Here is a 13,228-nt window from a genome sequence, read left to right as displayed (position 1 = left end):
CCCCTCCCTCTCAAAAATAAATAAACATTAAAAAAAAAATAAAAAAAAAAAAAAAAAACAGGATGTCTTTCTTTGATTAAGCAGTAAAAATTATTACTTGTATTAAATTTCAACTCTTAAGTACATGTCTTTTTAGGAATCTACATGATAAAATGAGGAAAAGCACTTCTATTGCATAACAAAGCACGATGGTTGTCTTAAAGCTGAACTTGCTGCTTAATTTTGATAGAACATCATTTTTTACTTGGAAGAATGACACACAAATGTAGTTATGTTAATATGTAATGGGATTATTATTGCTATTTTTAAATGAATGGACCTTATATTCTTCAGCTTTTACTTGTAATATGATAAATATTAATATATAAAACCCAAATAAATTATAAGCTCTTAGGGGTTCCAAGAATGTTAACAGTATAGTAGTCCTATAAACTCCCAAAAAGTTAGAAAACTTGCTTGCTCTAATACAACCTCACAATTTTGGTCCCATCAGTCAAGCTGCAAACAATCTGTTCTTTATAATGCTCCCATACCTATTTGTAACAGATGCATTTCTTTTCATACAATTAAATGTCATATAAACCAATGAAATAATATTTTAAATAAAGAGAGTTGCTGTTTATAAGAAAACAAAATTTAATACTTCAGAAAGACTTAATAAAAGACAGTCACTAAACATACTGCTGTCTAATAGTATGAGAGTGCAGCAACTAAAAGACACTGGCAAGGGACAGGCAGTGATGGTGGTAAGGATTCTGCCCTGAGACTACTTTATAATGTTTTTAAGATTTTGCTTTGGTTTACAGAAGCTGTCACAGGCTATCATATTTGATGCATTATGGGTATGATATATTTAAGAAAGACTCGTCAGAGCTCCAATCAGAAGATCAATGCTTGAAAGGCCCTGACCCTACCTCTGAGTAGTAAATGAATATATACAGCTATATTTTAAGTTAAAATGTTTTAAGTATGTATGCATCATTTTAAAACAGAAAATTTTTTAATGTTTTTTTATTTTTGAGACACAGAGAGAGCGAGCGAGAGGGAGTGAGCATGAGCGGGGGGAGGGGCAGAGAGAGAGGGAGACACAGAATCTGAAGCAGGCTCCAGGCTCTGAGCTGTCAGCACAGAGCCCGACATGGGGCTTGAACCCACAAAGCACTGAGATCATGACCTGAGCCAAAGGTGGACGCTTAACCAACTGAGCAACCCAGGCGTCTCCATATGCATCATCTTTTAATGATTCTCCACTTGAGTTGCCTTTTTCAATTAACAAATGCATAGGAGCTCCCAAATGCACATGAAGAATAAGAGGGCTTTGCAATATAGAAAATAAATAGTATGTCTCATTTCATATCATGTTCTAAATCTGTCAGTGGCAGATAAGAATGTCCCTCAATAGCCATTCTTCCCCTTAGTCCACAGTAATACAATTTGTAAGTCAATACATAGGTGCCCATAATGAAGAGTACATTTCTCCTCTGCCTTGCAGCTAGGGAGGCCATTAAATTAAATTCTGGCCAATGGGATGTGATAGCTAGAGTCTGATCTTGATCCTGAGAACAAGGGCCACATCCGAAAGGTGGCAGAGTAGAAAGGGAGAAGCACCCTAGGTCTCGTAGTGCTGTGGAGCCAAGTTACCCTACCAGCCCTGTACCACCTACTTTTGTATTTGTATGTGGGGAAGAAGGAAACTTTCATTTTGTTTAAGCCACTGTAATCCTATATCTCTGTAACAACTCACTAAGAGCATCATTTTTTTGCCCTTCTGAGACTCTTTGTTAATTGTTAGGCGCTGCTGCGGACGGAGGTCAACTTCCACTGAAAAATCAGTGTCAGGGCAAGAACCCCAGTTCTGGGGGACACAAGACAGGTGCTCTGGTAGCAGCTCTGCCACTTATAAGTAGAGAAATCTCAGACATGACAAATCTTCTGGTACACAGAGGTGATTTCCCCATATGTTCATAGTAAATTGTTATTAATCATGAACCATCACCATGAACAGAACAGAAATAAAAAAGACAAACCAAAATAGATCTGTCAGAATTTCATTATTTGGCACTGAAAACTGTAAACTGCATGATTATTCTTGACAACTAAAAAATAAAGAGCATTTGATTTTTATAGTAATCATTTTTTTATAAATATCAAACCAGTTTCATTTTGGTAGGGAAGAGAAACAGGCACCCTCTTACACTGCTGGTGGGAACGTAAACTGGTATAGACCCTCTGGAAAACACTGTGGAGGTTCCTCAAAAAATTCACAATAGAACTCCCCTATGACCCAGCAATAGCACTGCTGGGAATCTATCCAAGGGATACAGGAGTGCTGATGCACAGGGGCACATGGACCCCAAGGTTCACAGCAGCACTCTCAACAATAGCTAAAACATGGAAAGAGCCTAAGTGTCCATCAACTTACGAATGGATCAAGAAGATGTGGTTTATCTATACAATGGAAAGCTACGTGGCAATGAGAAAGAATGATATCTGGCCATTTGTAGCAACATGGATGGAACTCCAGGGTATTATGCTAAGTGAAATAAGTCAGGCAGAGAAAGACAGATACCATATGTTTTCACTCATATGTGGAACAGGAAAAACTTAACAGAGGACCATAAGGGAGGGGAAGGGGAAAAAATAGTTAAGGAGAGGGAGGCAGGCAAACCACAAGAGACTCTTAAATACTAAGAACAAACTGAGGGTTGATGGGAGGGTGGGGGAGACGGGAAAATGGGTGATGGGCATAAAGGAGGGCACTGGTTGGGATGAGCGCTGGGTGTTATATGGAAAACATATTAAAAAAAATTTTTTTTCATAGGGAAGGTGCCTTAGGAAAATACCTAAACTGACATAGAAAAAGAAACCTTTAAGCAGATTTTGGAAAAGAAACATAAAACAGTGTTTTATTTTTATTTTAAGTGTCTGTAGTTATTTTTGAGAGGAGAGCTATCAGGGAAGGGGCAGAGAGAATCACAAGCAAGCTCTGAGCTGTCAGCACAGATCGTGATGTGGAACTCGAACCCACAAACCATGAGATCACGACCTGAGCTGAAAGCAAGAGTTGGACGCTTAACCGACTGAGCCACCCAGGCATCCCATAAAACAGCGTTTTAAAATGACAAACAAACTTGTAATACTTTTCAAGTTTTGCTTGAATTGAAATTACTGTGTATGTTTATTTTCATTAGAAAAATAATTTGTAGCGGTGCCTGGGTGGCTCAATTGGTTAAGCATCTGCCTTCGGCTCAGGTCACGATCTCATAGTCCGTGGGTTCAAGCCCTGCATCAGGCTCTCTGCTGTCTGCGCAGAGCCCTCTTTGGATCCTATGTCCCTCCTCTTTCTCTGCCCCTCCCCCACTCACACACTTTCTCTCAAAAAAAGAAAGAAAAAGAATTTGTAAAGGCTGAATTCAAAAGCCACATTCCTGGTCCATCATATGGCAACACTGCTTTCTATTTTGTGATGATGATGATGGTGGTTATGACAGTCATTTATGACATAGAAGGCACCTGGTAAACTTAACCCTTTCCAGTCTTCATCTTCTTTAGAAAGCCTCATTTTATCATGTAGAAATTCCTGATTTTATCATGTAGATTCCTACAAAGACATGTACTCAAGAAGTGAAATGTAATAAAAGTTATAATTTTTAGTGTTGTTTAGATATTACCAGGAAATCAGGAGCCACATATTTATTCATCAAGGAAACCTCTAAAAGGCCCATCTGGCTCCAGTTTATTCTACTCTTGTTAAGGTACTTATTAAGTTTTGGACAATAATCAACCTCTGTAAGGCAGCTACACTCAAAGAAATTCAAAGGCCCACATGTTGATTACTATAGCATACATTTGCCCCTAGGCCACATATCATTAAAATTGTCACTGATCGTTACCAATCAAAAAATCAAACAAACAAAAAACAAGGCAAGGATACATATACTTTGAACCGTGTGTGCTTTTCTTCTTTTCTCCCATGCTACCAATTCGTTATCTGTGGCCTCATCTACCTCCTCAAGCCTCACCTTATGCCTCCTGGCACGTCTTCTTCCCTCAAAGCCAACACACTGACATTTCACAAAAGGCTGCTCCATGAGCCCGTTCATTCGCCACCCTAGGTCTGATGTAGGCAGCCATCTTCTGCTCCCAGCTGCCTTACACATACCTCTGTCATCCCGTGCCATCACTGTCAATTTACTGGTCTCTCCCTCAGAGGCCTTGCCTAAGTTTAATTTAAATAAAGTACATCTAAAAATTACTTATTGAACACAGACTCTAAGATTTTAGAAGCCAAATCAATACATTGTTGAAATTTAAGATGATGTCTGTACAGTTAAAATGCAGAAAATCCTTCAATATATTTCAGGGCTTCTAATCATTATGAATAAAAAATTCATTTTAAAGTACTAAGATTATTAGCACATTGACAAATCATGCTAGATAATAATACTTCCTTGAACAGAATCAGAAACAACCCTAAATAAAATAATCAGGCAAACTCCATACTATCAATTAGTGACTTACTTTTTCAACATATTCAAACACCAAATACAATTTCCCCCTCCGACGAAAGGCTTCCTTCAGCTCCACGATGTTTTCCTGCTTGAGAGTACGAAGCATTTTAAGCTCTCGTAAAGTCGTTTCCTTGACTTCTTCATTTTCTAGAATGTAAACAATAGTGAATAAGAGTAAAATTAAAGCTTTCAAACCACTGTTGAAGAAATTCTAAGAACACTGAAAACATACCAATTTTACTTCCCACTTTGAGTACTTCTGCATAAGAAGTTCAAGGATGAAAGATTAAATATCACATTTTCTTGTTGAAAGGATCAAGAATTAGCCACTTAGAGAAGAAAAGACTTACTTGACCAGCATGAACCTAATTTTCTCCTTATGTTTTCTTATACTCCATATTGCAAGGGTATGTGTAAACACAGACTTACAGATACAACATATTGTCATTTTAATTCTAACACTCCCTACTGAGAAAGGAGGAGTTTAAAAGAGTAAAAAGGAATCAATGGTATCAGTGTGCGAAGGAGCCTCTAGGCAGCGTCTGTAGCAGCTGACGTTTTTAACTATGGCCTGAAGCTTTGGTCTAAAAGCACATTTCTCTGGCTGCATGTGTGTCACTTCAGTGAGCAGAGGTCATATGCCAGGCACCCACCATGCAGCTCATAGTCAAGTTGCAGGGAATTCTAAGAGAGTCTGGTCTCTCTGAACAGCAGCTGCTATAGGTTCCTGCTGTCCTCCTGTGGCATGTCCACCTGTCCATCCCAGATGGTGTAGCTGTACTGGGATGGAAACTTACGCTGAACCAATATAGCCTTCCATATGATCAACTTCACTCATGATAACCCCCACAGGCATAGAAGGACAGAAGTCACGTTAACTCTAATGGATGAACTGGCAGGGGAGAAGGGAAAGTAACACTTTTTTTTAAATGAGTTTTTATAATACCTTTAGATTTAGCCTGGAAATTCTAACTACCATGTTTACATATATACAGATTATGAATGTACGCACACACAAAGAACACAGGTTCATAATTCTTTTATCTGCAATTTCAAAAATCCATCTAAAAACTGAACACTTTTTCCAAGTGTATGGCAAATCTCTTCAGAGGTAAAACCTAAACTGACATGGGACCACCTACATACAGTCTTGGTTTATCCCACTTAGTATGAATATTCAGATGTTTGCTTTAGCAAACAGTGTCTTATTACAGGGTGCTAAAGTAGCATGCCATATTTCCATTCTAAAACCTGAAAGTTATGAATTCCGAAACATATTTGTCCCCAAGGTTTGGGGTCAGAGTCAAAATCCTATCTTGAGAATCCAAGTTTTGTGACACTCAGGTTCAGGTATATCTAACCTCCTTCAGGTTCAGGGAAGAAGAAAATGGGAGTTTGGGGATGAGGATGAGAAAGATTAAAATGTCTTCTAAGAAGAAATGCCTCACACAAGAGGAAAAAGGCTGAATGGGGACAAAGGGGGAGAGAAGATTCTAAATTAGGTGTCAGGAGTACTTCTCAGATTATTTTCTATCCCAGCCTATCTCCCAGCCCCCAGCCCCCATTCAAACCAAGTTTAAAGAATAAAGAGACTGTGATAAAAGCAGGGGCATGAGAGTATGTAGCACGAGAGTATGTGTAATAAACAGGAACATAAAGTCAATACTCCTTTGGGAATTGGTTATAGAAGTGAAATATTCTCCCTACTTCAGCAAAAAAAAAAACCCAAAAAAAACAAAAACAAAAAACAAAAAACTGTTGGGGAATGCTGGAGCACAGATTAGGAAAGGACACAGAAATATACTGACTATCAGAAAGCAAGAAGTAGCAGTAGGACAGGCCCACAGTGGCATAGCAGTGAGCCAGCGCAGCCCACATCAGGGGGAGGGGGTGCGACTGGGAACGAGGGACTCACAGGGCCCCTATGAGAGGAAAAGACACCATGGGGGTCACCTGGCAGTAGGGGGAAGGTGATCAGAGGACTTCTCAACGTGGCTTCAGGACTGTGGTAGGCCAGAGGACCAGCTGTTCTGCAAACTGGGGCTCAGCCAGATAAGTGGTGTTTGGTGACTTTTAGAATTGCTAAAGCCTAGGGAACGCTAACAGCCTTTAGTCTTATGAGGAAGGCTAACTTGCTTCTCTGCTACTCCATCTGGGTTACTTTCGAGACTGAGATAATCAAACCAAAGTTCACCTATCTCTAAGACACAGAATGCCACACAGGTCTCAATACGAAGCAAATAAGATCTTCTAACAAGGAAATAATTGAACACAAATACAGTGATTATTCACAACCTGGTTCCTGTCTGCTTTTCCATCACCATTTCATATCCTTTCTTCCCCTCCCTCATGTTAATCTTTCAGTTCTCCAAATAGCCCCAACTTAATTTTTTCAAACTTAGGGCCTTTGAACTTGTTCCCTCTCCCTAGAACTCTCATTCTACAACCCAGACTCCTTACAGGGCTGGCTCCTCTTTAGGATTTAGTTTGAACAGCACTCCTCACAAGCTTCGCCCAGGTCACTAAACCAAAGCAGGCCTCCACCCCTATTATTCCTTATCACACTGCTCCGAACCTATTCTTTCGAAGACCTTCTCACCATTTTTATGTACAGATTTCTTTGCTTACTGGTTTTCTGTCTGTGTGGTCACCCCTGCTAAACCAAGAGCTCTAGGAGGATAGGTCTAAGCTCTGCTGTTCAACAATACACACTCAACCACCTAGGACTGCACGTGGCACAAAGAAGGGATCAGTAAGCACTTCTGACACACATGCTTTCACTGATGTCACGAGGAAATCGCCACCCCTATGTGGCTAGCTCTCATTCCATTAAGACATGGGAAGCAGCAATGTGACGGCAAACAAGAGGCACTTTGCCCTCTCAGGTTTGAGTACAGTGCTTTCAATCTTCTCTCTAGAACGTTGAGGCGGCAGCTTTTCAGGCAGTAAGACAAACTGAATTTCTTTTTCCCTATTTACCTCTATGCCTGGTTGTCTTCTTCAATATGTTATAAAAAAAAAAAAATTGGAGGCTCCAGAATACTTAAAGTACTAATAAGGGTCACGAACACATATACATTTAACTGTTCATTAACAACATCCATAAGCTATGCTGGAGCTGGGTACAAAAAATGTTGCCACTAAGTCAAAAGTAAATACAGTTGGCATATCTTTTCTAGTCAAATGCTTGGTGAATGCTTGGCACCCGAAAAGCAACTGAAAAAAGGGACCTTTGAATTATTAGCAACTTGTGGCAATTTCACTTTGCTAACAGATAATGCCACCTCAGAATGGCTGAAGTAGAATGGCTTTAGAAGAAGGAACACTGGAGTAGGATTTGGGAGGGCTAGAGTTTGGATCTGGTTAACTAACCAACACGGTGACATACAATGTGGGCAAGCCACTTAACTTTTCATTCATAAAATAACAAAATAAATGGGCACCCTCCCTGTCCACACATGCCTTAAAGAATCCCATGGCTTTTTCCAAATCTAATAATCAATTATTTCTTGCCATTAAAATCTCGTTGATTATGAGCCTAAATCTCACTGAATTTTGGTGCTTTGTTATATAGACATCATTCAAATCTATACCGACTCTATGTAAAAATGGCTAGGGAGAAAAGAGAAATGAATCTTGAAAAAGAAGTTCACAAAACCACGTAGCATGTGGGGCCAAAACCACTTCATTTGAGCTGCCTGTCTTTTTTAGGAAATGAAGGCTTTACTCTAATTTATGCCTGTCGTAGATATTCAAAGTTGAGGTAAACATTTTGGCACTAAGAATGTAATGAATGGGAACAGGCAGGAAGTGGAGTTATTAATTCCCTAAGCACAAGTCAAATGCACATTCTTCATTACTTGGTATATCCTGTCATTTTTGTTTTTCTAAGTACTTTTAAGGTTCCTGGCTTACCCTGTACTTTGATGAAATTGCAGCACGAAATGATCAGATGATGAGGAAAAGGAATACACTTTCCACTTGCACGTGCTTCTCACCTCAGAGGTTCAGAAAGTAGCCAAGCTCTTTAGTGAGGCAGTTTTTTAAAGGTGGTAGCATAGCCCATTGAAGTGAGCACAAAAACCCTTGCCTTCCAGTTGAAATAATCCTGTGGATTCTTTATATAGGCTAGGCTCCTCCAGTTTACAAATGAAGAACCCAAGTCTATAAAGGATAGCTTCCTTGGGGTGAGGGAAGGGAATGCCACACTAGTAGAACAAAGGGACACAGGCAACATGGTGGAAGGTATTGAGCAGGCTTTAGAGTGAGTCCAACACCGAGGTTCGGGTCTACACTCTGCTACTGCTTAGCTGAGTGGCAAAGCAGCATGGTATGGGTGTAAGAAAAACTCAAACAAAGATGCTGAGGCCTGCATCTTTCCCAGTTAATCACATACTAATGCACAGCTTTGGACCTTGGGTTCCTTGGCTATAAACGGGAATTGGGTTTCTACTAGATGATTCTGAAGGTCCTTCCAGCTCTAAGACCTGGTGCGTCCATGCAAGTCCTACTTATGTGCATGCTGATGGGTTTGGCCATCAGTTACCACTGAGGGTGTTTAGCTTAGTACAGGCAGCAAGTCTAACAATGTTACATAAATTTTTCTGACTGATGATTAAATGGCAGGGTAGAAGAAGGACGTTAAGAAAGAAAAAAATACAAAGAACTAACCTACTTTTAGTTTGCCAGTTAGGCAAGTTAACACACTAAGAATCATGAAGGGAGATTCGCTAAAGTAAATGAAAAACAATTTTTAAGAAAAAAATCATAGGAGGAAAAGTAATGCAAAGTAAGTAATAAAAAGAGAAAAATCTAAAGATGAACAGAAACTCTATTGTAACTCTATTTTTAAAGAACTGTGGGCTTGGAAAAGAAACCCAGAAATAGCTGTAACCTACTTTATGAAATCATAAACTTGACATTTTTGTGTAGCCAAAGAGCCCCCCAAAAAATGGACCTTTAAACAGGTACAATGGGAGGGGGGAAAAGCCAACTCATCCTTGAACAAAATCATCAGAGTACCATAAGGGCTGTCCAGAATGAAGAAGGAATACCAACAAGAGGGTGGTTATCAGGGCAGGGAGGTTGAATAGTGGTGCTGCTATCATATATTCCAAAAAAGATGAAGTCAGCAAAGACTGGGTAGAGCACAATGGAAATGTATTAAATTATGAAAGGTGCAAATGTTCATCAAATCCAAGAAGAACCCCTGAAGCTTGAAAGAGATCCATTTTGGACATTAAAAGGAAGTCTGGTGAAATCATGACTGGCTGGAATGTTCAAGCTTAGTTAATTGAATTCTCTATTTAACCCAAGGTGGGACAGTTTGTTTCAAAGCCTCTCTTACAGAGAAATCAGGTTCTTGAATTTAAGGACCAAAGACTATGAACTCTTGTTTTATACCATTATACAAAAATGTGACCAGAGTTTCCTCAATCCATAGATCAGGACAGAGCTTTCTAATGTCTGGGTAACAATAAGGATGAAATAAACTGGAGGTGGGGCGCCTGGGTGGCTTAGTCGGTTGAGCGTCCGACTTTCTCTTAGGTCATGATCTCGCGGTTCGTGGGTTCGAGCCCCGCGTCGGGCTCTGTGCTGACTGCCAGCTCAGAGCCTGGAGCCTGTTTCCGAGATTGTGTCTCCCTCTCTCTGACCCTCCCCTGCTCGCGCGGTCTCTCTCTCTCTCCTAGAAATAAATAAAAATAAAAAAATAAAAAAAGAAAGAAAGAAACTGGAGGAAAGAATGGATGACCAATTATACAGTTTCTCATGTTTAAAAAGAATACATCCATTCCAAGAGAAAAAAATATTTATATACAGAAAAGATAAGCACCAGGACATGAAATGCAAGCCGTTGATATAAAAGCAGAGATACAACCTAAATTCCATCTTAACTGTGGACTGCTACACGGCTTCCTGACAATCAGCCTCCTTACCATGTATCAAGGCCCAGTGACAAATAGGGAGGATTCCTCCTCACCCCATCACCTGTACTTTTAGGGAGACTGAAAAGTCCTAAGAAGCAAAAGATGTTGTCACACCAGAAGATCCAAATATATGTCAAAAATAAATCCTAGATCACAGGACCTTCTCAAGTAAAGGATGAACAGACAACATTTTTAACTCATTCATTCAAATCTATCTAGTCTAAATCACTGCTCCTGGATTATTTAATAAACTGAGGATGGCAGACACTTGTACATATGTGTGAATGAGAATGATGGTCCAACAGTGACAGATTATCATTTGAACATCAAATTTCATTGTACAGAACTGGAGTTATAGGAAGGGTAGATGAATTAGGCTAAATTTATCATTATACACGGTCCAAAAAGTATTTTTTAACTAAATAATCTCTAGTACCTTTTTAGTCTGGGGTCATTTTTCTCTTCTCAGAAAACCCACATTCTGAATAGAACTAATTCCTTGAAGACTTCTGTTTGCTTAGGTGTTTACTGTTAATGTTTCTCTGTGGAAACTTACATTAAGAGACAAACTCATAATACTATCATTCAGGGTATCATTAAGAATTTATTATCTGAGACTCTGCATTTATGATGATGTATAAAGAAGCAAAAGTCATTAAAACAAAAAAATATTAACGAATGAAGTGATCTCAGATAAAAGTATCATCAGTCACACAGTACTCATTTTTAACATGAGGTTTTATTCCCTACCCAGTATGTCAGCCTTTCAAGGAGAATCACAGACAAAAGACACAGATAAATGATTGACAGAGTTCTAAGAGCTAACAACTAGAGAGTAAAATACTGACAAGGATGTAGTCAGAAAGACAGGGACACAAAAAAGAGAAAATTGACAAAACTTTTTGTATATATTTTTTTAATGAGCCTCTTTTCGTTATTATGAAAGTCACTCACTGTCCTAGCCTACAATTTTACTGTAAAAATTGCCCCTCCCTCAAAAAAGTTAACACTGGATTGTTTTTTCTAAGAAATAGCTATTATAGTCCAAATTGTGTTAACTATAAGATATAGTAAACTTATTTTTAGAATTTTTGTTCCATTTTCTCAACTTAAAGTCCCAATCTAACCTCTTATTTAAAGTTTAGTTCCCATTTTAGGTAGTGATCTATTATCCTGGGATAACAAGGACAGCTTGAACAAAATATTGTTCAACCTTATGTAGTTTCAAAGATATTTTATACAAATTTGTTGATATATTTATGAATTTAACAAGAAAATAGGACATTATCAAAATCTTTCAAAGCTAACAGAAGGTAATATACACTCATAAAATATCCCTTGATAGTTTGCTGATATGCAAATCAGACCAAGTTCAGATCTTTTTTCAGTGTAACAATGTTTTTACAGGATTATTTCATGATCTTCACAAAGATTTTTAAACATTGGGTTTAGAAGAGTCATATAATATCAACAGAATATTTTCAGAGTAATTAATAAAAAAGACTAATGAGAACTAGATGTCAATAGGATATTATGATGAAACTAATTTTTATTAGAATTTTCCTGATTGAAATTTAAGGGGATAAAATGGTTCAGAATTAAGCCATTCACGCAGGCATTGAATGGACATTCTCATCTGTACTAAACTATCCATATACACTTCACATTCCAAAAGGATTGTTCACCACACACATATCATTAAACAAGATTCTACTCAGGCAGGGGGGCACCTGGGTAGCTCAGTCAGTTATGCGTCCAACTCTTGTTTTCAGCTCAGGTCAAGATCTCACAGTATCTAAGTTCAAGCCCAGCCGTGGGCTCTGTGCTGACAGTGCAAAGCCTGCTTGGGATTTCTCTCTCCCTCTTTCTCTGCCCTTCCCGGCTTGCTCGCTCACTCTCTCTCTCTCTCTCTCTCTCTCTCTCAAAACAAACAGTTTTTTAAAAAGAGGCTCTTGCCTCCATGTTAAAAAAAAAAAAAAGATTCTACTCAGGCAGGAGGGAAATGGTTAAGACAGAAAAGAGAGAAAGAGAGTATGAGATCTTCCAGGGAGAGTTGGAAACAGTAGAAAAGTGTGCCTAGAATAGAACTGGAACTAAAAAATTATGAATAATTGCATGTCTTCAGATTCTATCACAGTAATGTTTAGAAGTATCTCCCTAGGAGGGGGGAGATGGACATGGAGGAGGGCACTTGTGGGGATGAGCACTGGGTGTTATATGGAAACCAACTTGACAATAAACTATTTGTTTAAAAAAAAAAAAGTATCCCCCTAGAAGTCTATATGGGCATACTTACAAAGGTGTCCATCTGCAAGGCGGATGGGTGATAAGGCTGCATGACTGTAAGGTATGATAACTGATACTGGTCTAACAGAGATGAGGGTAGAAGGGATTCATGCTTTGTCAGTGCAGAGAAATAAGGGCTGATCAAATGTTTCCTATAATGTCTACACTATTCATACATTCTCAGGATACCACAGCTAGAAGCAATGTCTCTTGCCTCAAAATTAAACAAATTCCTTCAGGCACTAACTGCTTTCTACTCTGTTTTACTGCTCTTTATTTACAGGTCTTAATTCTACTAAGCTTCTTGAAATCACCCACACCTGATTTACTTTCAGGGCTTTTACAGCATCTGGCTCAGTGCTCAATACATTAAAATGGATGTTATTGATTACCACTCTGAAGGCATCATCACACAGGTACAAAGACACTGTTTAACTGAAGCAAAGAAATGGTATGCACAGAACAGAGACTGTGAAAAATATGGCAGTTTTTTTTTTTTTTAAA

The 13,228-nt window shown here is 38.8% G+C and overlaps 1 protein-coding gene across 2 annotated transcripts in view; it reads right to left on the bottom strand.

Annotated features, from left to right (window-relative positions):
• CDKL5 (cyclin dependent kinase like 5) overlaps nucleotides 1-13,228 on the bottom strand; it is a 104,177-nt gene that overhangs the window by 70,670 nt on the left and 20,279 nt on the right. For both annotated transcript variants that reach the window (XM_077769779.1, XM_077769846.1), the window contains exon 3: nucleotides 4,522-4,658. In XM_077769779.1, coding sequence (XP_077625905.1) covers nucleotides 4,522-4,658 — 137 coding nt within the window. The remainder of the gene's footprint in view (nucleotides 1-4,521; nucleotides 4,659-13,228) is intronic.

Source organism: Crocuta crocuta, unplaced genomic scaffold, assembly GCF_008692635.1.
Source record: "Crocuta crocuta isolate KB4526 unplaced genomic scaffold, BGI_CrCroc_1.0 scaffold312, whole genome shotgun sequence".
Classification (NCBI taxonomy): Eukaryota; Metazoa; Chordata; class Mammalia; order Carnivora; family Hyaenidae; genus Crocuta; species Crocuta crocuta.
Note: the sequence above shows the minus strand (reverse complement) of the source record. Positions and strands in the feature narration are given on the sequence as shown.